The 23,433-nt window shown below is 40.5% G+C and overlaps 1 protein-coding gene across 2 annotated transcripts in view; it reads right to left on the bottom strand.

The window, feature by feature from the left end:
* Positions 1–23,433, bottom strand: part of LOC121523992 (ectonucleotide pyrophosphatase/phosphodiesterase family member 2-like) — an 85,962-nt gene that overhangs the window by 32,206 nt on the left and 30,323 nt on the right. For both annotated transcript variants that reach the window (XM_041809130.1, XM_041809131.1), the window contains exons 10-24: positions 23,262–23,327; positions 21,147–21,219; positions 20,961–21,069; positions 19,592–19,717; positions 19,479–19,510; positions 19,257–19,384; positions 15,497–15,575; positions 15,220–15,307; positions 14,455–14,627; positions 14,268–14,328; positions 12,938–13,077; positions 9,705–9,846; positions 9,520–9,597; positions 5,536–5,668; positions 3,720–3,873 (exon numbers count right to left, since the gene is read on the bottom strand). In XM_041809130.1, coding sequence (XP_041665064.1) covers positions 3,720–3,873; positions 5,536–5,668; positions 9,520–9,597; positions 9,705–9,846; positions 12,938–13,077; positions 14,268–14,328; positions 14,455–14,627; positions 15,220–15,307; positions 15,497–15,575; positions 19,257–19,384; positions 19,479–19,510; positions 19,592–19,717; positions 20,961–21,069; positions 21,147–21,219; positions 23,262–23,327 — 1,582 coding nt within the window. The remainder of the gene's footprint in view (positions 1–3,719; positions 3,874–5,535; positions 5,669–9,519; positions 9,598–9,704; positions 9,847–12,937; positions 13,078–14,267; positions 14,329–14,454; positions 14,628–15,219; positions 15,308–15,496; positions 15,576–19,256; positions 19,385–19,478; positions 19,511–19,591; positions 19,718–20,960; positions 21,070–21,146; positions 21,220–23,261; positions 23,328–23,433) is intronic.

Below are 23,433 nucleotides of genomic sequence, written 5' to 3'. Positions count from 1 at the left end.
TTATTGTTGAGTCTATCGTAGTTTAGCGATGACTGACTGTGCAGCACATGCAGTCTGAGACTGGACTGTGCTTCTGCTGATTCAATGGCAGCACCTTCCATCTCCTCTGATGTCTCCTCTTTGCTAAAGCTGCAGTATAACCTCCTGCAGGTCAGGATTCATGAGCTCCAACAGAACCTGACTGGTTTCAGTCATGATGGTCTCAAGCACACAAACATGCAGGGAACGGGCAACAACACCAAGAACTGGCATAAAAACTGCATTGCAAAGTGGCATTTGGCTGGAGGATTATACACGAGTATTTGATGCTCACAAAGGTGTAGATTAAGCGCAGAAGTATAAGCCAGGATTAAAATTTAACGTGCATTATCAAAAGTCCAGTTTAACTTTAGTTAACTAGTTTTAGCAGTTCAAAACAAATGTGTATAAGAATCAGAAAGCTACAACCAGGCTAAAGTGTTAGCATGAAGTTAGCTCCAACTGCCTGGATGATGCTCTTTTGTTAAAATGGTGCTAGTGGGTTAACAGAGCCAGAGGGCCACTGTTTCACTCCCTATGTCAGGGGTCATCAACTAAATTTGTACATTTGTAAACTAGAAACATTTTCTAAATGGTGTAATTAGCATATTTTTGTTTAAATATTTAATTTTCCTTGAAATCTGCATAATTTTCAGGCTTTAAGAGTGACATTAGTCCAATCAAATTTTTCTTTAAGTTTCTGTAATAGCCAACTAAAACTCCCTAATAATGTCCTGTAGTGGAGGAGAGATCTGACATGATGCAAAGGAATGAGCGTGAGCCCTGTAAACAAATAAAAACTGCAGTCCAACTCATGTTTAATGATGAACAGTGGATCTGACAGTGACGTAGTTTTTCTTCGTGAACACTCCTGTGACAGTCAGTGTTGTCTACCTGTCCCTCATTGCCTTCCCATCGGGGCTCTCAGCTGTAAATCTCTGACCACTGAAGGCTGAACAATATCTGGAGTTTGGTTTTATTGAGAACAGCGACAGAAAACCAGAATGTGTTGTGTGTCTATGTTTGCAAATGAAGCCATGAGGCCCACCAAGCTAAAGCCTCATCTGCTAACAGAGCATGCAGAGTCTCAGGACTAAACAAAATATTTTTCCAACAGAAGGGCAATGAAAATAGCAGTTCACATCCGTTTAATCTGTGTGAGGGTTATGTGGGGGTTCTTGGAAAATGTTCTGCCCTGTAAGGGGTTCTAGCATTGGAAAGTTTGAGAACCCCTGCATTAAACCGTGCACACACATATGTTGATGCAGTTCTCTTTTAAATCCTGATCCACCTGGAAGTGAGCAAACGTAGATTTGCCTCGTCTTCCCTTTACATGACTGCTGTCATCATATTTTCTCAGGTTAGTTGGTTTGGGCCTAGCATCGCTTTAATATCTATCCAGTGTTGCTGGCTGGACCTGCACACCAAATGTGCCCAGAGCAAAGTGACTGATGCATGACGAGTGATAGATTTAGGTGACATCTCACAACCATATCTGAGTTTTCATTGGTCCAAAGCTGACTGATGTGGGAGGAGTGATAGATTTAGGTGACATCTCACAAGCATATCTAAGTTTTTATTGGTCCAAAGCTGACTGATGTAGGAGTCACTGGTTTAGTATGATTGCTTTGGTCGCTGTATGTATTTATTTGCTCTTTAATGGCATGGCATTACTTGAACAATTTATTTTGAATTATTTCGCAGACCCCCAAGCTATGGCTCACAGACCCCAGTTTGAGAACCACTTGTTTAATAAATCTGCGTACGCCACTTTCAAGGTTTCAGTACACGGACACTTTAAGCATAGAACTAGATTCTTGGCATTATTTTACATGAGACGCTTGAACAGGATATCTCCAAGAGGAGGCACCCTGATCACAAAGAAACAGTTCTCAGCGCTCCTCGCCCTATCTCTAAAGCCCAGGTCACAGCGCTGCAGCTGAAGGAAACAGTGCATCATTCCCACAGCAGGAACTCTCACAGTCTCTCAGTTTAAAGAGACTGATTTCTGAAGTTTCTGCAGAATAAATCAGTCTCCACTAGAGGAACAGACCTGCACATTCACTGCTCTGTAGAATCAGTCTGTTTGATTCCTGCTCAGCACTAACTTAACTTCAACACCACCTTAGCGTGGCAGAGAAGTACCACAGCACATACATGCCTGTGATGTTTTAGAACAGTCTCATCATGTCACAAACCTTTGGTCTGATCTGGCCTTAAGGCTGAACCTGGCCGACCTCCAGTGAAAACAGTTTCGACCACTAACCAGTCTGCTTGCTTTTGTCGGTTTTTGTGGGTTTTCTGTTGAAGGCAGTACAAATATGTTTGATATCTGAGATTCCAGATCAGGGAGGCTCGGATTTCATCAGAAGTAGTAAAATAAACTAACTAGCACCACACACCTGAGGAATAGTGTGGAAAATGAGTGGTTATGACGGCCTTGAATCAGCCCATAGCCTGACGATAGATAAGAGCAAACCAGACCAAAAGTCATCAGACAGAGTTCTAGACCAGGTGTGACTGACGGGCTCTGATTTAGACCAGGTGTGACTGACGGGCTCTGATTTAGACCAGGTGTGACTGACGGGCTCTGATTCAGGCCAGGTGTGACTGACGGGCTCTGATTCAGGCCAGGTGTGACCGAGAGAACATGACAGTTTTTCACTAAATAAAAGCGATATTCCTTAAATTTCGATTAAGTACAATTGCGCTTTGAATGTGTTTCCATTGAAGGGAGTTTTGGGCATAATCCAAATCCACTGCAGGGGAGCTTGACGCTCTAAACCTGTTGCGTGTTGGTACGACTGTGGTTACATCTACGGCGGTTGCATTGATAATTTTGAACAAAAGACGAAGGCAACAGATGATAGTTCAGAGGTAAAGTCCGTATGTACGGCAAAAGCCACGCACAAGGGTAGAAGTATGATGTTAAGAAAAGTCTCGTCTCTTCTTCTGTCTACACGTACCGCGCCATGTTGTCTTGGAGTGACTGGTCACGTGACACCGTACGTCACGTCCCGTGACTTGTAAATGCGGAGAAAGTGTTTCCATTGCACTTATACTATATATTAATATATTTCTATATTGAAACGTCTGAAAAACCTCTTCATGAAAGCGTAAACACGTTTTAGCGATATTTTAGGGTTTTTTTGAAATTCAGGTGTTTCCATTACCAGTTTTTTATTGCACTATTTCAATTTTGTGCATTTCCAAGTGTAATGGAAACCCAGCTTCTGCTCATCAAAATGGGCTCAGGATGAAAAAGGTGACATTTTTCTTTGCAGTCTAAGTTGGAGATATTTCTAAACATATTGATTTTTATATCTTCATGGAGAAAAAGCATACAAAAGAAATTTATATCATGATTATGAACTACTGCTGCAAAAAAGCATGCAACAGTGTGCTAATGTTGACTGTTTCAGCACTGAAAGAGAATAAAGCACGCCTCCTTAATGATGATTCTGAAGGCGTTCTATGGCTCTTTGAAAACTACACTAGATATAAGGAGTCAAACATTTCTTAATTCACTGATGTGTAAGACAAAAAAAGTTATTTAAAGCATGAGTAAGTCTGGACATAGCTGCAGTGCATATTTAAAACCAGTCCAGCCCCCAGCTTGCTCCTCGCTACTCCCTCCTTCTCCCTCTCCGTTCTGAATGTTAAATGTGGAGCGCTACTGCCCCCTGCTGGTAAAGACTCACATTGCATGCTTCAGTGTTGTCAGGTCTGTGTGGCAGCAGGAATGAAAACACGCTCAGGTCGCCGTCACACTCGTCCACGGTCTGGTTCACCTCGGCACAGCTGGTCACCACCGTGTAGAAGTGGGTTGGGATGGGCGGGGCTTCGGTCGTGTACCTGGACAGAAGGGGAGGAGCTTGGTCATTTATGAAGGTGGGGATTTGTTAGGGCCGTCAGTGATGCCTAGAGAAATCTTTAACCTGACTGAATGACTGGTTTTAGTGCTAGACTCTCATCATGAAAACATTTTCTCTCACATTTGGCCACAAAAACAGTTTCGAGTGAAGCCCCCTCTCTACATCTGCAGCTAGGTAAACTAGTAAACATGATCCTGAACCTCTGTGACGTCTGCTCATGCCTCATTAGTCACCAGTGTTTGATATCACAGGGACTCATGATGCATTAATGCATCGGTGCACTCCTGTCTGCAGGGCTAGGGTTAGACTTGTTAGACTAGACGTGACGGGGAGGATTCTTCCCTACATTTAAGATAGTGATGCACCAGTGCGTGGGCGGAACATCGGCATCACCTGATGATGACCTGGTGAACACTCGTCGTCCTAGCAACGAAAACATTTGTCAGATGAAGAAAGTAGATCTGAAGTTCAGGCTGTCCTAGAGAAAAGGCTCAAATCTGACAGAATCAGTGACAGCTGTCTGCTGAGCACAGCCAGAGAGGATCTAAACTTCACTGCAGACAAAAGTATCTACACCTTTTAATGATTGAATTCAGGTGTTTCAATCAGACCTGTCAGACCTTTTAACCCATTTTCCCCACTTTCAAACCATTTTGGCTACTCTCTGCTTCTTTGATTTCGTTTGTCCAAAGAATTCAGGAAATTCGAGGCCCTTTTTCGGGGCCTCAATATGTGTAAAAAATCCTTTTTTTTTTCTTTTTTTTTTTTGTCCCCCCGCGAGAAATAACCATCTGGTGGTGGGACGGTGTAAGTCCGTCAAGCAGTTTTTTTCTAGGGGGCGCCACAAGTGAGATAGGGCCGTGGATAATACGTACATTCGCGAAAATCAGTACACATATGTATCATGATGAGACGAAAAAAAAATAACATTATGACCATCCTGTAAAAGTACAGGAACCAAACTACAGACAACAAAAGGTAAAAAAAAAAAAAAAGTAAGGCAGTTGCACTATGAATATGACATATTTAAGAAGGCTTTTATTTTGAAAGTCCACATCAGATATATTGTGGGGTTTTCAACCATCACTCTAAGGTGGAGTGAGTCTGTGGTAACAGGGGGTTTCTTAATTATTTCAACTTAAATTCGGGCAGGAAGAACAATGATGGAATAACCTGGTCATTCAGGTAGTCAGCTGACCTCATACTTAGGGAACATAACGTAGGTGAACCTAGACCTGACCAACTGCAGCAACTATCACAGCACCGCCCCACAGGCTGGTACGGTAGACACTAGGCATGATGGGAGCATCACCTCATCTGCCTTTCTTCTTACCCTGATGTGCCCATCACTCTGGAACAGGGTCAGTCTGGGCTCCTCAGACCACATGACCTTCTTCCATTGCTCCAGAGTCTGATCTTTACGCTAGGCAAACATGCTAACCCATGTGTCAGATGTACTAGTGCACTATCATGCCTATATGTACTGCTGCTTAGTGCCTGTCAGTAACTAGCTTCACTGTGCTGCTACCATTCCTGCTTAAATAGAGTTTAAATAAATAAATACATGAAACTAAGATGGTACAGACCAACACAAAGACTTCCTGGTCCTGTACTAAAAAGACCGTCAGACTTCCTCTCTTACTCTTTTATCTTCTCAATGGTGTCTCTGAGGCCGTCGTAGTTGTTGTCAAAGACGGGCCCCGTAAGAACGTTGATACCGTTGTTCTCCTCGGCATAACGTCTCAGCAGCGTCCCCTGCAGGTAATTCCACATTCCTGCAAGGAAGAAATGAGAGAGTGCTTAAAATACTTTAAAAAGGCAAAAAGCATCAAAAAGGGTAAAACACAGCAGAGCTAAAACGTGAAAGTATAAACAACCAGAATATTTCAAATGTGCTCCGTGTGTATTCACAGAATCACAACGTCACCGAAAGAGCAGAGAAGAAGATAAGAGCCAACAGGAAACACAATCAAGCAGTTTCATGACGTGCATGTATGCACGCATACGGTACGGAAACACGCAGCTCTCCCTAAAACCCAGAGTCTCCTACTTCCTGCCAGGGCTTCTGCTAACTCGTCTTTGCTCAGGTATCTCTAGTGAATAAACTCTGTTTACCTACGACTTTAGCTCTGCTTCTGGGTCCTAGGCACACTGAGTATAATTAAAGCCCCTTTTCCCCATGTTATTTACATCTGCTACATCCTGTCAGTTTGTTTGTCTTTGTACTTCTTCAAAAGTCAGTGAATATTTAAATTTCATAAAGAATAACTATAACCTCTCCATAGACAGACAGACAGATTTCACTGAGTTTTCACGGCGATGAATGATGAGCATGAGGCAGCGATCCAGAGCGAGTGTTTGTCCTCATAGCCGTCTCTCTCTCTCTCTCTCTCTCTACAGAAACAAACAAACAATGGGTATCAGGCCGTCCTCGCTCACGTATGACATCGCTGGCTTCCTCTCTGTCATGTGATGTGGCAGGATAATGTCGACAGCCACGAGAAGACATGAAGCACGTTTAATGATTAACTAAGACTGGTTTTCAAAGTGAGAGGCGGGCCTCCCCTGGGGGGCGCCACAGAGCTTCAGGGGAGGCGTGGAACCACAAACCAGAAAGAAAACAAAAGTGATTTGTTTTGCTAACTTCTGCATGGAGCAAAATGAATACACTTCTAGTTATTTCCCCCAGAAAACCTTAAAACAGGGAAACTTTTTTGCCCCTTTATACCAATTTTTGACACTTTTCATCCATTTAAGCTACCTTTGGTCATTAAATACCACTTTGTCCTACTTTATGCCCATTTTTGCCACTCTTGACTGCTATATACCCATTTTTTACTGATTTTCTTTGCCTTGTTTTTGCCACCTGTTACTCATTTTTTTGTCACTTCTCACCCATCTTTTTCACTTTTTATCCCCATTTTTGCCCACTTTTCACCCATTTTTGCTGCTTTTTGACCATTATTGCCATCTTTAACTTATTCTTATTGCTACTTTAAGCTTTTTTTGCCACTTTTCACTCCTTATATTGTGGCTCTTGTAAAGGTGTTTTCAACAGTCTGTCTCTGGTTGAGTAACGCTGCTTTAAGGATTATCAGAGCAGAATAATCAGGTAGTATTGGCAGTAAATTCATGACTGAAACCAAATAACTAATTACCTGGTAAAGGCGGATGTTTCAGAACATTTGCAGACCAAAATATGTGTTTGAAAATATGGTTAAGTTTTTTTTCAGTCTGAATCTTGATGTGGGTGGGGGTCCACTGAATGAATAATTTTCTCTTAGGGGAGGCTCACTCTCACACACTTTGAAAACCCCTGATCTAAGACATTTAATAAGGAAGAAATATTTTAAAATGTGTGAAAAAGACCATACAGAAAAAATGACTCTAATAATAAAGAACTAGACTGAACAGATGCAGGGGATGCGTGTTAGCCATCATGCAGCCATGAAGCTACAGCAAGGATTAACTCTTTAGAGGGTATTCATTCTTGACAAATGCGTTTTGGCGAGCACAGACTTTTGTGAAAAAGTTGTTAAGTTTGAGTATAAAACGAAGGGCATGGTGATGGTGACTCCAGTTTTGTTTAGCAGTTGTTTAACTTCACCATGGCCCAAAGCTGCAGCCATGGCGATTTCTGTTTGCCATGAAACAGGAAGTAGTTTTACTACGGGGTGAAAATCATGAAATGTGGTTAAGAAAATTATTGGTGGATAATCAAGATTATTGACATGAAATTTGTTGGATGGGACATGATTTTTGTGAACGACTCAGTGGCGCCTCCTAACGAATTTTTGAAAAACCAGCATCTGCACAGAGTTCAACCTTAGAATTGAGTACACATATTCAGCATGCAAGAAAGCATATTTGGCCCCTAATGCGAGAAAAAGATGATGAATTTTTGGCAAGAAGAGATCTTTGTGAAAAGAAGTAAATAAGCTTGAGTGCAAAACTCAAATTTTGATGTCTCTTTTTGGGGGGGGGGGCTTTTCATGCCTTTATTAGATAGAGGAAGGACAGTGGATGGACTCCAAAACAGGGAAGAGAGTTGGGAAAGACATGCGGTAAAGGGCCACAGGCCGGATTCAAACCCGGACCGCTCGTGTGTGTGGGTAGCGCCTTAAACCATTCAACCCTCCGCACACCCAAACATGCTTTTTTCCTCACATAAACAGAGATCGTTCCAGCATACTTAAGCAAATCTGCCATAAAAATCTCCTGAAAATCTCCCCATGCAATTTCTTCAAGTTCACTGGTCTGACACTAAAGCTGCTGCCATGGTGACCCATTATGCACCATGAAACAGGAAGTAGGAAGTTACTGCTTCTTTATTTTCACCAAGATTCCTATTGTTGATCACATCCCATTCAAATTTGCTCAGAAACATCCAAAGACCTTCACCTTGCACGACCATGGAGGCTAGGAGTATTTGTCCATGGTTTTTGTTCACCATGAAACAGGAAGTAGTTTTATCAGGGGGAAAAACAGTAATATAGCCATTAAACATGAGTAAGAAAATTCTTGGTGGGTATTGACATTTTATTGGTAGGCATGGTTGAATAGCTTAAAGGAACCCCCTTGAAGCCCACTTAGCCACACCCCCAGAGGAAACGACTCTGCTAATGGCTGTCAGCTGACCGCACAGCTCGTTTGCGATGGTCAGCCTAGGGTGTATACTCCGACTCTTCCCCAGCCACTCTAACGACTGAAGAAGCCTTTTGGAGAAGAGGCGAAACGTCTTCAAGAATTTATAACCAGTCCAGTCGCCATTTGATCAGCGTTGGAGAACCCCCTTAAAGATTTTTTTTTAAACAGCATCCACGCCACGTTCAATTAAGGAATTTAGAACTCAGCACACGTGTTTAGCCAGACATATTTAGCCTACTGGACCCTAATGCAAAAAAGATGCAAGGCTTTTTGGCTAGAAAAGGCTTTTGTGTCTCATAGTAGCACAGAAAAGCCTTTTTTATTTTTAAGTTCACAGGTTGGACACTAAAGCTGTTGCCATGGTGATCCATTATGTGCCATGAAACAGGAAGTAGAAAGTTATTGCATCTCTATTATTAACTAAGATTCTAATGCGGTTGATTACTTCCCTGTCAAATTTGATCAGAAACATCCAAAGACCTACAAACTGCATGATTGCAAAGGTCATGATAAGAAAATTCTTAGAAGGTTACTGAGATTATTGGTATGAAATTTGTTAGTGGGCGTGGCTTAATGGCTCAGGGTTCAACCTAAGAATTTGAAATTTGGTACACGCATTCAGTATGCTAGGCTCAATAAAAGCCCAGTGGATCCATGATTGTGAAGTCAGCTGCAGGGGATGCACGGCAGCCACCATGCATCCATTGAACTAACAGCAAGTGTGTCTTCTGCCTTACACAACAACATAAATGCATTAACCCTTACAGCCTTCTTTTTTATATGTAAGACCAGCAGTAAAATTTCCCCCAGTAATCAGAGTATTTTTGGTAAAACTTGAAAAGCAATCAAAGTGTTTCTAATCACCAAAAATCAAGCTGTCCCTTCTTTACTGTGTTAAACTTTTTCCCAGTATTTACATCTTAAATATGTCAGTCTTCATTTTCTGTTCATGCAGAGTTAAGTGAGGTAGAGGACTCACTCTTGAAGGCGGGGTACATGGGGACGATGTTCGTGATGAGTGAGGAGTCAAATCTGGACTCTGGAGACGATGCTAGCTCTGTCAACAACAAGAAAGTCAAACATTTACGTGGGCGTACCAGCAGAAGCATTAGCAGAGTGCTTTAATCTCTCCTCAGAACACCTGGGCTCATCCTGCAGGTTTACCTGGCGGGAACAGGAAGCCGTGGGTGAGCTGTGGACTCTGGCTGTAGCTGGTGCAGCTCTGACTGTGCTCGGCTGATATTCTGGAGTCGACTCGGATACACTGAACACTGGGGGAAACTTCCGGAGCCGGGGTCAAGTCCTCCTGCGATATACAAATACAACACATAAACATAATACGACATGTTTGAGTCCGAAGACAACCTGGTGGGGCTCTTGTTCACAAAAACACCATAACGTATGATGATAATGTGAATGCAGTAGAGCAGGGGTGTCCAAACTATGGCCCAGGGGCCAAATGTGCCCCACAGTACAATTTTGATTTGCCCATTTGGCCCCCATTTGAATTTTGGCATTCAAATACTAATATCTTGTTTTCTAACTCCCTGATGAGTTTCAGTAGCAAATAGAAGTACCAATAATATTCCAGGGGCGGAGCCAGTGGCAGCTGGGGCAAATAGCATAGGCTGCTCATTAGGGGGAAAAATTGGAGTTTTATGGGGCCCAGCCAAACTGGGGGTCAGCAAAATCATGGTTCATTGTAAAGTTAAACGGAGGTATTTTATATTCAACCTGAATTATAACCACTCTTATCAAATAAACACATATAGAATTCAATTGTGTAGTCAGTAGCCCTCTTAAAAATGTAAATCCTTTTGTTAAAACAGAATAAAATATGTTAAAACTAACTAACATGGGTTAATAATGGCAAAAAAAAAAATGGTGGGAAAGGTGATGAAATTCAATTTTAAAAGTGGCAGAAATGGGTTAGATGTGGCAGAGATTAGATAAAAATGACAAAAAATAACCAAAAAATGGCAAAAAAAAAAAAAAGAAATAAGTTAAAGTGACAAAAATAGCATATTTAGTGGTAAAAGGGGATTAAAAGTGGCTGAAATGGTGTTAGAGTGCAAAAAATAGGTGGAAATTTGGTGAAATATGATGAAAATTGACATAAACTGGCAAAAATGGACACATCAAATTGTGAAATGTGGCTTAAAACGTGGTAAAAGAGCTTAATAGTGGCAATAATGTGCCAACAAAGCCAACAATATACAGAGAGTGGCAAGATTTGGTTTAGAAGTGGCAAAAACAGGCAGAAAAAAAGTGGTGGAAAGGGTTAAAAATTGACAAAAGATGGGTTTGAAGTTGCAAAAATATGTTAAATTTGCAAAATACGTGTGGAAAAAGTGATAAAAATTGGTTAAAATGAGGCAAAACTGGTATAAAGGGGTAACAGAATAATTCAAAAATGTTCTTAGTGTTTTTTAAAGGCATCTGGAGACCCCCTCTCAGTGTCTCATGACCCCCAATGGGGCCCTGATCCCAATGTTGAGAACCCCTGCTCTAGAGCAAAGCGAGCTGGAGTAGACCCTAAAATAATTCCCTTTGTTAAAAAGTATGGGGTTGCAAAAAATTATTGGCATGATGTACGCATCAAGAGTTCTGCTCACACCTTAGAAACAGTTTCTGTGGATTTTTACAATCCATGTATTAGCTGGAGTTCTAGGCAGGTCCATCAGATCTTCGTCTGCTGACGTCTGTTTTTGTTTATCCTCATTCCTTAAATTCTAAAGTGTGTTTTAGGGAGTCAAGTTTGAATCCTGAACTTTATTTTTACTCATTTTTGTATTGATATCAGCTAAAAATCAGCATCAAATCCAAGCTGTGATTTAGAAATAGGTTTGAAACAAATATCAATTCCGAATCTACTCCTGACCCAGAATCTAAACTGAATCAAATCAAGTCTGGTGAGGGATTTACACCCTGTTTTTAAGCTTGAGCGTGTTGAAGCTGGCAGGTTCAGCGCGTTAGTCCCAGGTGTGATCAGCTCCACCTCGTAAACCTGCAGCAGGTTCCTGCAGACAAACGCGTCCATGTTCACGTTAGAGACACGGCGTCTGTGTTCACTCCTGTTTGTTTTAATTTGCGCAGGTTGGCCACAAACACCATGTCATTGACTGTAAACAACAACAACAACACATGTTGGTGTCAGTAAAACCGCCTGAGTCTGGCTTTAACAGCCTCACACCTCCACCTCATGAAGGAGGGAGAGTCAGCAGCTAAATGAGGCCAAGCTAGGGGAAACTTTCTGAAACCATTATAATTCTGATGTGAAGCCAGCTAAAGCAGGGACAGTTTCTGTTTGCAGGGATATCCTTCACTGACGTCTGTGACTGAGGTCCTTAACTCCATAAATCTGTCTTCTACTGACAAACACATTTTTAACACATGGAGAGAAATCTAACAGAAACTACCTCTGGCTTTAAGAACAGGATTATTTCATCTGCTTTTCACTAGTTTGGAATTAGGGTGGGAGGAATACCGCGGCAAAAACAGCACTAAAATCACAGGTGAGGAGTAGGTGACAGGAAGGTAGTGTAGTTTAAGTATTACAGTGATGCAGGGATGGCTGAAGCTGTTTCATGAACCAGTCTCACCTAACTTTACCTTCTAATCTTTTACTGATATGTATCAATAAATATCAAACTGCAGATCAGACAGCACATCATACCCACTGATAAATTTCATATCAAAGTAATGAATCTGACTCTATTTCATATCAATCAGATAAATAAGAGCTGTCACAAAAGGTCTCCCCAAAATCCCCTGAAAAAGTCCAGTTTCCCACGTACTCGTGGCAGATTCCAGACTACAACATGATGGAGGGAGGAGTTTTGCAGCTACATTGGAAATCAACCAGATCTCCATGGTAAAGAATGGATTTCTGGTTGATTCAGAAGTGGAACAAGGGTTAAACCTGACATTGTCATTGTTTTCGTTGAGGATAGCCGAACACAACAGGCCTCTGTTCAGTTGTTCTTGGCCAAAGATCTACATATAAACTATCCATTATTATGGCGCCGTAGTAGGCGGGGCATAGTAGTAGCATAGTAGTAGGCGTCAGGTTTTTTATTTTCTGTCCTCAGATCATCTGTCAGTGTGGTTGAAAAGACGACTTCTTTGAGTTGTCCTGATATTTGACATTACCGCATACATTGGCATTTTCAGATCTGATAACACGCCCAAAGACTGCCGGCGGTTTTCAGGCCCTTGGGACATCCACAACATCACCAGGGGCCTGTGGCAACCCCCCTACCCACCTGGACCGTATCCTAGACTGTGTTTACCCCCCACATCCAGCCCTTACTCCACCCAAGGACTGGACTTTATTTTTACAACAGTTTTTTTCCCCATGCCCCTGGAAATATGCAGCGACACATTTCTGTTGGTACCTGTCGTGGTATCGTGTACGACGTCCACAGAGGCATCGCCAGCTCTTTGCTGTATCCACTGATGAACTCCACATGATGAAGTAAACTGTACTGAGTGTCAAACAGCACTGCTGGTCGACCAAACGGGAGGTGCGTACTGTCTGCAAATAAACACACAATCATGAGGGAAATCACTCTAAAACTGTAGGTTTCTAGAGAAAAAGAAGGATGTTTGAGAACAGGGCACTAAAATCTCCTCTCTTATACAGGTAATCATTGTCTGGTTGTGTTGATAGAACACAAGAGGGAGAAAACTGACATGAATGTGCTGGTATTCAGTCAGGGAGAGACTTCTGGTGAACGGCACAAAGTTTTAAACTAGTTTTACTTTTAACCTGAAAGATTCAAGGCTTTAGATCAGTGTTACTAAACCAAAGCGCTTAAATGTTGAAAAATACATTAATACATTAACTACATATACATATATTCACAAGAGCCACAATCTAAGTGGTGAAAAGTGGCAATTAAAGTAAGTTAAAGGTGGCAAAAATGGTGAAAAAGCAGCAAAATGGGTGTAAAGGGGCAAAAAAACGGTGAAAAGTCGAAAAATAGTCAGAAAGTAGCAAAAATGGGGGAGAAGTAACAGAAATGAGTTACAGGTGGCCAAAAATGGCCCAACATTAGCAAAAATGTAGCAATAAATAGAGTGAAAATTGACTAAAATAGGGAAAAAGCAGTCAAGAGTGGCAAAAGATGGGCAAAAAATAGGAAACAAGTGGGATTTAATGGCAAAAGGTAGCTTAAATGGGCAAAAAATAGTGTGAAAGTGGAAGAAATTGTTAGAAAAATAGGAAAAACATGTTTTTTTCATGGCAAAGGTCGCATTTATGGGCAAAAAATAGTGTAATAGTGGCAAAAAGTGCTAAAAATGGGTAGAAAGTAGGAATAATGGGGGATTTAGAGGCAAAAGGTCGCTTAAATGGGGGAAATTGGTAAAAAAAAATGTGGAAAAGGGTGAAAATGGGAAAAAAGAGGCAAAAAAGGGCAAAAAATAGGGAAAATTGTATTTAATGGCAAAAGATAGCTTTACTGGGTGAAAAGTGGCAAAAATGGGGAAAAATGGGGAAAAAGGTTCCCTTTTTTAAGGTTTTCTGGGGAATTTTTATTTAAAATTAAGACCTTAAAGAGCCACATGTGGCTCCAGAGCCACATGTTGAGTAAGACTGGTCTGGAGAAGACACTGGAAGCATTAGCCCAGTACGCCAACCCTGGATCTGTGGGTCAAAACCAAGGCAGGGTCTCCTCTTCTAGTCTGACATAAAAACACCTGATTGAATATGCTGAAGCGTACTGTAGGTGTAGACTCCATCAGGTGCAGGCACGAAGGCTTCAATGACCTCCTCCACCTTGTTCTGTAATAAAAAAAGAAGTTTGGATGATTTCCTGGTTAACTAGGCCTTGGTTTCTAACTGTGAACACAGTTTAAATTCAGGACGGCCCGCTGAAAATCAGAGTAACTATTTTGATTCCATCTCCACCTCATCGTCGCAGCTACAGCCCAGGTCGTGGGTGATGTAGGCCTCGGGGTCAGACGCCGGCGACGGTGCTGTCACTTCCTCAGGCATGATGGGATTGAACGGTGGATCTTTCAGCATGTCGTTCAAGCTGCCGTGTGTCCCGTTGTTTGGAGCCGGCTTCAACCCTAACAGGTCTGACGGGCACAAGCACGAGAAAGAATCAGTAACAAGTTCATCTCAGAGGGTCTACGATCACTCCTGCACAGAAAACAAGTGTCAGCATAAAAGCCAAAGACATCTTTCTTACTATGACTATTTCATATCAACAAAAGCATCAGAGAACGATGTTAAAAGTTTCTGTTAGGAAAGTGCAAGACCCTATTTTGTGTAATAAAAACTCCAAGTACTGTGCTGTATTTCAAAAACAGAGATTCAAACACTAAACATGAACAATCCCAACCATTAAAGACAAACCACAATAAACTGACAAGGCATACACACATATATATATATACATACATATATATACACACATATATATACCCTAAATTCTGGTTTAAAAGACACACTTTCAGATTTTAGGTTAATAAAGTTTTACACATTTGTCATTCGTAAAGCCTTTGTTTGGTTTAAAACGTTTTCAAACAAGCGAACTAAGCTGTTTACCATCCCCCAGGTCTGAACACATTATAATCTAAATATTCATCTGAATAATAATGGCCAGTTTGTGAATAAAGTTAATTCCCAGGTTGTTTACAGAAAAAAAAAAAAAAAACACTTTCTTACCACACATGACGTTGTATAATTCTATATTTTCAAACTCTGGTACTTTTTTCTGGAACTTAAAGCTGGGTCCGTGACCCACGAATATGGTCTGTATGAGAAGAAGAAGCATTACAAGAGTCAGAATGAATGTGTGTGTGTGTGTGGGTGTGTGTGTGTGGGTGGGTGTTACAGAGCTAAAGCAGCAATTATAATTGTAATGTAAAGGCTGCAACTTAAATCCAAATAGACTTATACATATAGTTAAATAGTATAGATATATAAAGTTAGAGTGTGTTACCCTCATGCTGGTGATCTTGTTGTCAAAGCCATGGTCACCAAAGAAACCACATCGAGTCCTCAGTTTTTCTGGCATTCTTCTAAAGAAAACACAAAAATGTCCATAAATGTGTGACTGTAGAGACCAAAATAGAGGAAGATGATTTCAACTCTGTTTCTAGTTTGATTTCTTCAGTCATGTCATGTTGTGGTCCTGTAGAAAGAAAGCAGTAAAATTTCAGTTTAAGAATGGGAAATTTTACCCAAACTCTTCACATAAAGACGGAAGTCCAGACCAGGGTCTAGGTCTGTACAGGGACATGAGGGCGGGTCCTCTTTATTTATGAAAGGGTGAGCATAATAACATTCATGCATTTACATTTTTAACACCTCATTATAACTGGCCAAACTCTTCTTCCCCTTAGGGTAGCCTCCAAATAAAAAGCCTGCTTCATTTAAAGGCCTGTTGATCCAGCTCCATGTAAACTCTGCCTTCAGTGAGTCCGGCCTAAACCCTACTGATCTGGATCAGTTAGAACTTCAGTTGTGTGGTTGTTCAGTTGCACCACAGAGATGTGACGAAGATCTTAACTATTCATTAGAACAGTAAAATTCTGCTGCAGTTATGACGTTTTCTCTTACTTGACCAATCACTGAACAGAATCTTTTAGACCAATCACTGAACAGCATCTTTTAGACCAATCACTGAACAGCAGTTTTTAACCCCCTGATCGCTACAGATGCTAGACTTATGCTGATGCTACACTAAAAATAAACTAAAATGTGAGGACTGTTATGGACTAAAACTAGACTAAAACTAGACTAAAACTAGACTAAAACTAGACTAAAATGTGAGGACTGTTATGGACTCAAACTAGACTAAAACTAGACTAAAGCTAGACTAAAACTAGACTAAAACTAGACTAAAACTAGACTAAAATGTGAGGACTGTTATGGACTCAAACTAGACTAAAACTAGACTAAAGCTAGACTAAAACTAGACTAAAACTAGACTAAAACTAGACTAAAATGTGAGGACTTTAATGGACTCAAACTAGACTAAAACTAGACTAAAATGTGAGGACTTTAATGGACTCAAACTAGACTAAAACTAGACTAAAACTAGACTAAAATGTGAGGACCTTTATGGACTCAAACTAGACTAAAACTAGACTAAAACTAGACTAAAATGTGAGGACCTTTATGGACTAAAACTAGACTAAAACTAGACTAAAATGTGAGGACTTTAATGGACTCAAACTAGACTAAAACTAGACTAAAATGTGAGGACTTTTATGGACTCAAACTAGACTAAAACTAGACTAAAATGTGAGGACTTTAATGGACTCAAACTAGACTAAAACTAGACTAAAATGTGAGGACTTTAATGGACTCAAACTAGACTAAAACAAGACTGAAATGTGAGGACTTTTATGGACTAAAACTAGACTAAAACTAGACTAAAATGTGAGGACTTTTATGGACTCAAACTAGACTAAAACTAGACTAAAATGTGAGGACCTTTATGGACTAAAACTAGACTAAAACTAGACTAAAACTAGACTAAAATGTGAGGACTTTAATGGACTCAAACTAGACTAAAACTAGACTAAAACTAGACTAAAATGTGAGGACTTTTATGGACTCAAACTAGACTAAAACTAGACTAAAACTAGACTAAAATGTGAGGACCTTTATGGACTAAAACTAGACTAAAACTAGACTAAAACTAGACTAAAATGTGAGGACTTTAATGGACTCAAACTAGACTAAAACTAGACTAAAATGTGAGGACTTTAATGGACTCAAACTAGACTAAAACTAGACTAAAACTAGACTAAAATGTGAGGACCTTTATGGACTTAAACTAGACTAAAACTAGACTAAAATGTGAGGACTTTAATGGACTCAAACTAGACTAAAACTAGACTTAAATGTGAGGAATTTTATGGACTCAAACTAGACTAAAACTAGACTAAAATGTGAGGACTTTTATGGACTCAAACTAGACTAAAACTAGACTAAAACTAGACTAAAATGTGAGGACCTTTATGGACTAAAACTAGACTAAAACTAGACTAAAACTAGACTAAAATGTGAGGACTTTAATGGACTCAAACTAGACTAAAACTAGACTAAAATGTGAGGACTTTAATGGACTCAAACTAGACTAAAACTAGACTAAAATGTGAGGACTTTAATGGACTAAAACTAGACTAAAACTAGACTAAAACTAGAGTAAAATGTGAGGACTTTAATGGACTCAAACTAGACTCAAACTAGACTAAAACTAGACTTAAATGTGAGGACTTTAATGGACTCAAACTAGACTAAAACTAGACTAAAATGTGAGGACCTTTATGGACTTAAACTAGACTAAAACTAGACTAAAATGTGAGGACTTTAATGGACTCAAACTAGACTAAAACTAGACTAAAATGTGAGGACTTTAATGGACTCAAACTAGACTAAAACTAGACTAAAATGTGAGGACTTTAATGGACTCAAACTAGACTAAAACTAGACTAAAATGTGAGGACTTTAATGGACTCAAACTAGACTAAAACTAGACTAAAATGTGAGGACTTTAATGGACTCAAACTAGACTAAAACTAGACTAAAATGTGAGGACCTTTATGGACTAAAACTAGACTAAAACTAGACTAAAACTAGACTAAAATGTGAGGACTTTAATGGACTCAAACTAGACAAAAACTAGACTAAAACTAGACTAAAATGTGAGGACTTTAATGGACTCAAACTAGACTAAAACTAGACTTAAATGTGAGGAATTTTATGGACTCAAACTAGACTAAAACTAGACTAAAATGTAAGGACTTTTATGGACTCAAACTAGACTAAAACTAGACTAAAACTAGACTAAAATGTGAGGACCTTTATGGACTAAAACTAGACTAAAACTAGACTAAAACTAGACTAAAATGTGAGGACTTTAATGGACTCAAACTAGACTAAAACTAGACTAAAATGTGAGGACTTTAATGGACTCAAACTAGACTAAAACTAGACTAAAATGTGAGGACTTTAATGGACTAAAACTAGACTAAAACTAGACTAAAACTAGACTAAAATGTGAGGACTTTAATGGACTCAAACTAGACTCAAACTAGACTAAAACTAGACTTAAATGTGAGGACTTTAATGGACTCAAACTAGACTAAAACTAGACTAAAATGTGAGGACTTTAATGGACTCAAACTAGACTAAAACTAGACTAAAATGTGAGGACTTTAATGGACTCAAACTAGACTAAAACTAGACTAAAATGTGAGGACTTTAATGGACTCAAACTAGACTAAAACTAGACTAAAATGTGAGGACTTTAATGGACTCAAACTAGACTAAAACTAGACTAAAATGTGAGGACTTTAATGGACTCAAACTAGACTAAAACTAGACTAAAATGTGAGGACTTTAATGGACTCAAACTAGACTAAAACTAGACTAAAATGTGAGGACCTTTATGGACTAAAACTAGACTAAAACTAGACTAAAACTAGACTAAAATGTGAGGACTTTAATGGACTCAAACTAGACAAAAACTAGACTAAAACTAGACTAAAATGTGAGGACTTTAATGGACTCAAACTAGACTAAAACTAGACTAAAATGTGAGGACTTTAATGGACTCAAACTAGACTAAAACTAGACTAAAATGTGAGGACTTTAATGGACTCAAACTAGACTAAAACCACTGAAGGTATTGAAGGTATCTATCGTCCATATTAACCCAGTAATTTTCAAGAGTGCGTCCAGCGTACCTGGCGATGTGCCACTTCCTCTCCATCAGCAGCTGGACGTCCTCGATCCTACGGTTGTTGGCGTAGTGAAGCCTCTTGGGTAAATGCTGCTTCAGGTACGGCTTGAAGTGTTGAGTTGGCATTTTACACTGAAAACAGCAGACACGGGGTTGAATGGCCTCGCCCACACTTTTCCTGATCTGGGCAGCTTTAACGGTAAGTGATCTCTATGGTTGTACTCACCGTCAGGTTTGCCACCACGACTTTGGGATCATCTGCAAAGAGAAACAGGCCTGAGTGTAGCTGGATCTGGTTTTTGGATCAGATCCACTGTTATGTTAAAACTTTAGACTTACATGTGGTTGATCTGGGGTCTCGGGGTCGTATTCTGCCCACTGAGCCCGGCACCAGGTTGATCTCGTCGATGTTGAGCGGGTAGCTGCTGAGAAACTCCGTCCAATCACAGTGAGCCTCCTCCATACCTTCAAGACAGAACACAGCCATGGATCCTTCTGGGCTACTACAGAAGTAAAACAAGCTGAGTTAAATTAATCTTAGACAGTGTTACTCAGCCTGCTCAGCCAAAGAGCCAAACTGTTGAAAAATACCTCTGCAAGAGCCTCAATCTAGGTGGTGAAAAGTGGCAATTAAAATAAGTTAAAGGTGGCAAAAACAGTCAAAAAGCAGCCACGAGTGGCAAAAAAGGGCAAAAATAGGGAAAATTAGGATTTAATGGCAAAAGGTAGCTTTAAAGGGGGAAATTGGGAAAAAAATGTGAAACGGGGCAAAATGGGATAAAAGTGGCAAAAAAGTGGCAAAAATGGGCAAAAAAGGAAAATATGGGTATCTAATGGCAAAAGGCAGCTTAAATGGACAAAAAGTGGCAAACAATAGGGAAAAGTGGCAAGAAGGTGTGGCAAATATGGAAAAAAGTAAGAAAAAAAGTGGGTGTCTAATGGCAACAGGTAGCTTAAATGGGCAAAAAATGGCAAAAAATGGTGAAAAGGGCTAAAAAGTTTTCCTTTTTTAAGGTTGTCTGGGGGAATAATATTTCAAATTCAGACATAAAAGAGCCACTAACATGACAATGATGTGAGATGCAGTATAGCCATGACCAGCAGAGGTCAGTAGGGACCATAATAACATTGATAAGGAAATGTTGATAAACCTAAACCCATAATGATCAATGCTGTGTAGCTGACACTTCACAAACCCACTGAGAACAGCAGGAGTGAGCAGCACAAACCGAACATTTGGAGAGGAACGTGTGTGGAAAGGACATTTAGAGAAAAGGGCCTGAAACCTGTAGAGTAAACAACAACACACCAGCTAGCAGGATCACCTGGACCACCTGGATCTCACTAAGGCGTTTAAATGCACTGTTTCTATCAAATGCACAACACTTGGGAGGCCATCCAAGTTCAAGTACAATTCCAAAAAAGCTGGGGCGTTTTTATGTAAATAAAAACAGAAGTCAATGAGTGTTAAATCTCATAAACCCACATTTTATCCACACTAGAACAGAAACATCATATCAGATGTTTAACTGAGACATTTGACCATTTCATGAAAATATTAGCTCACTTTTAATTTGACAGCAGCAACAGAGCAACAAAAGGCTGAGGAAGTATGTGTTAATAATGAAAAAGAGCTGGAGGAGCATTGTAGAGAGGCAGATTCATGAGAATGGAGATCCAGGTTTTAAGGGCTTAACCCTGGTCTTACCGTGGTCTCCTACAATGATGACATTGATGCAGCGGTGCAGACCCATCTGCTTCAGCCCGTTCATCAGCTGACCGATGATGTTATCGATCTCCCTTAGAGGATTGTCCAGCTACAGCGTCAGAGAAAAACTCGTTTTAATATCTTCCTTCTGCTAAAACAAACACGGTCTCAGTGAGTCGGACCCACCTCGCTGCTGAGCGGGCCCAGGCGATGTCCAAAGGTGTCAGGCTGCTCCGAGTGGACGGCGTAAACGTACGGCCTGCAGAGAGACGACACATCAGTGATTCACCTCAGAGACAGTTCAGGTGTGAGAGTGTTTCTCTAAGGTCAGGATGATGAGTAAACAAGATAAAACTCCTCTGGGTTTGTTTCAGAGCGGGAGAGTCTCACATGGACTCACCTGGAACTCTCCTCTCAGCTCTGATCAGCTCTGACGTCTCCTCTGGACTAAAGATGATCTTTAAGAGTCTGTCAGGAACTCTTTTGAGGTGACTGCTGTCTAAATATTAAACATGCAGCACTTTTCATACAAGGGGCCAACGCTAGTGTCATCAACACCATCATCCAAGCACCAGTGTGGAGTCGGAGTCGTTCACACAGAGCTGGGAGGAGAACGTTCTCAGGAGCAGAACATGTAAATGAAATGTTGTCAGCTTCAAGCCACTGGTTCTGGTTTGTGTGTGAATGTAGAGATGAGCCGTCAGCGCCCCCCCTTGGATGCACGGAGCATTGTTCTCATCCTGACCGGGGACAGAGCCAGCGGGAGCCACAGCCAATGACAGACCCCCAAAAAACACCTGCGATACAGGCTGGTTTCTACTTCTATCACTCCCCATATTTCATCCTCTGCTGGACTAGTTTGACTGACTTTAACCCACTAAAGCAGAGGTTCTCAACCTTTCAGCCCATGACCCCCGTCAGAGACCGGGGACCCCCACTGTACCTGAAGGTGGTTGAACAGCCATGGACATTCTAGGATAGTCATGTGGAGACAAGGCCGCCCATTAGGGGGGAAAGGGGGGGAGCTTTCTAGCCAACCTAGAGAACCGTGAAGGTCAGCAAAACCATGGTCACGGTAAAGTTATGCTGTGATATTCAATACTTAAAATTTAACTTTAATAATAACCATTCATATCAAATAAACATTTTTAAAGTCATTTGTGCCCTGGTATATAGCATCTTAAAAATGTAAAACCTTTTTTTAAAAAACGGAATTAAAATGGGTTAAAAAGGGCAAAAATTGGTGGAAAAGGAGGAGAAGCAGGATTTTCAAAGTAGCAGAAAAGGGTCAGAGGTGGCAAAAGTTAGAAAAAGTGGACAAAAATAAACAAAAAAGGCAAAAATGAGTTACAGTGGCAAAACAGGCGTAATAACTAGTGTTATGTGGTTAAAATTGGCACAGGTTGGCATAACAAGTGATTAAAAAAAGGGGTTAATAGTGGCAATAATGGGTCAACAGAGGTAACAATAGGTGGAAAGTGGTAAGAGTTGGTTTAGAAGTGGTAAACATAGACAGAAAAAAGGGCTGGAAATGGTTTAAAATTGACAAAAAAAAAAATTTAGAGTTGGCAAAAATTTAATATAAGTGGCCAAAAAAGGATCAAAGTGGTAAACTGGCATAAATAGTGGTTAAAAGGGGAAAAATAAGTGGCTGAAATGGGTTTAAAACACCAAAAACAGGTTTACTGAGGCAGAAATATAGGCAGAAATGGGTCAATATGGTAAAAATGGGCATAAAAAGGGATTTATAGAGGCAATAATGGGTCAGCAGGGCCAATAATAGGCAGAAAACTGAAGAATTGGTTTAGAAGTGTCAAAAACAGAAAAAGTGGTGAAAAGAGGTTAAAAATGACAAAAGTGGGTCAGAAGTGGCAAAAATGGAAAAATTGCTGTAAAGTGACAAATGTTTGACTTAAAAAAATATAAATTCTTTAGAGGCATCTGGAGACCTTCTCTCAGGGGTGTCCCAACCCTGAGGCTGAGAACCACTGCACTAAAGGTGAGGAGGTCAAAGGGCGCCGTCAGCCTGGTGTTCATCTGTGTGGCCCTCAGTGAAAGAGAAGGGACTCTCCTGCTTCATGAGCATGGCAGGTTTCTGAGTTCAGTGAGTGAACTTTATGCCCAGACTGGGACATCCTGTTTACAGGATGAACTTATCAGGTCAAAGGTCAAAGTCACTGGGCCACATGCTCATCTCTTGTTTTGGTAGCAGTATCTCCAAGATGCATTGAAGGGTTTTAATCAAATGGGACACTAGCTTCTCTTAGAGGATCTGTAAAGCCAAAGAAAAGCGAGACACACCTCTCATCATCGGGCAGATGCAGCCAGCGCAGGATGGTCAGAATCCTCCTCTCCAGTGGAATCACCCTGAAGACAAAAACACGGAGGTACCAGATGGAGAGGTCAGGAGTATGTATGAAATATGTACTCTCATGTTCCCTACAGGGATGATGGTGGTTTTTCCTTAGACGGT

This window comes from Cheilinus undulatus, linkage group 16 (genome assembly GCF_018320785.1).
Source record: "Cheilinus undulatus linkage group 16, ASM1832078v1, whole genome shotgun sequence".
Classification (NCBI taxonomy): domain Eukaryota; kingdom Metazoa; phylum Chordata; class Actinopteri; order Labriformes; family Labridae; genus Cheilinus; species Cheilinus undulatus.
This window is presented reverse-complemented; position numbering and strand designations above follow the sequence as displayed.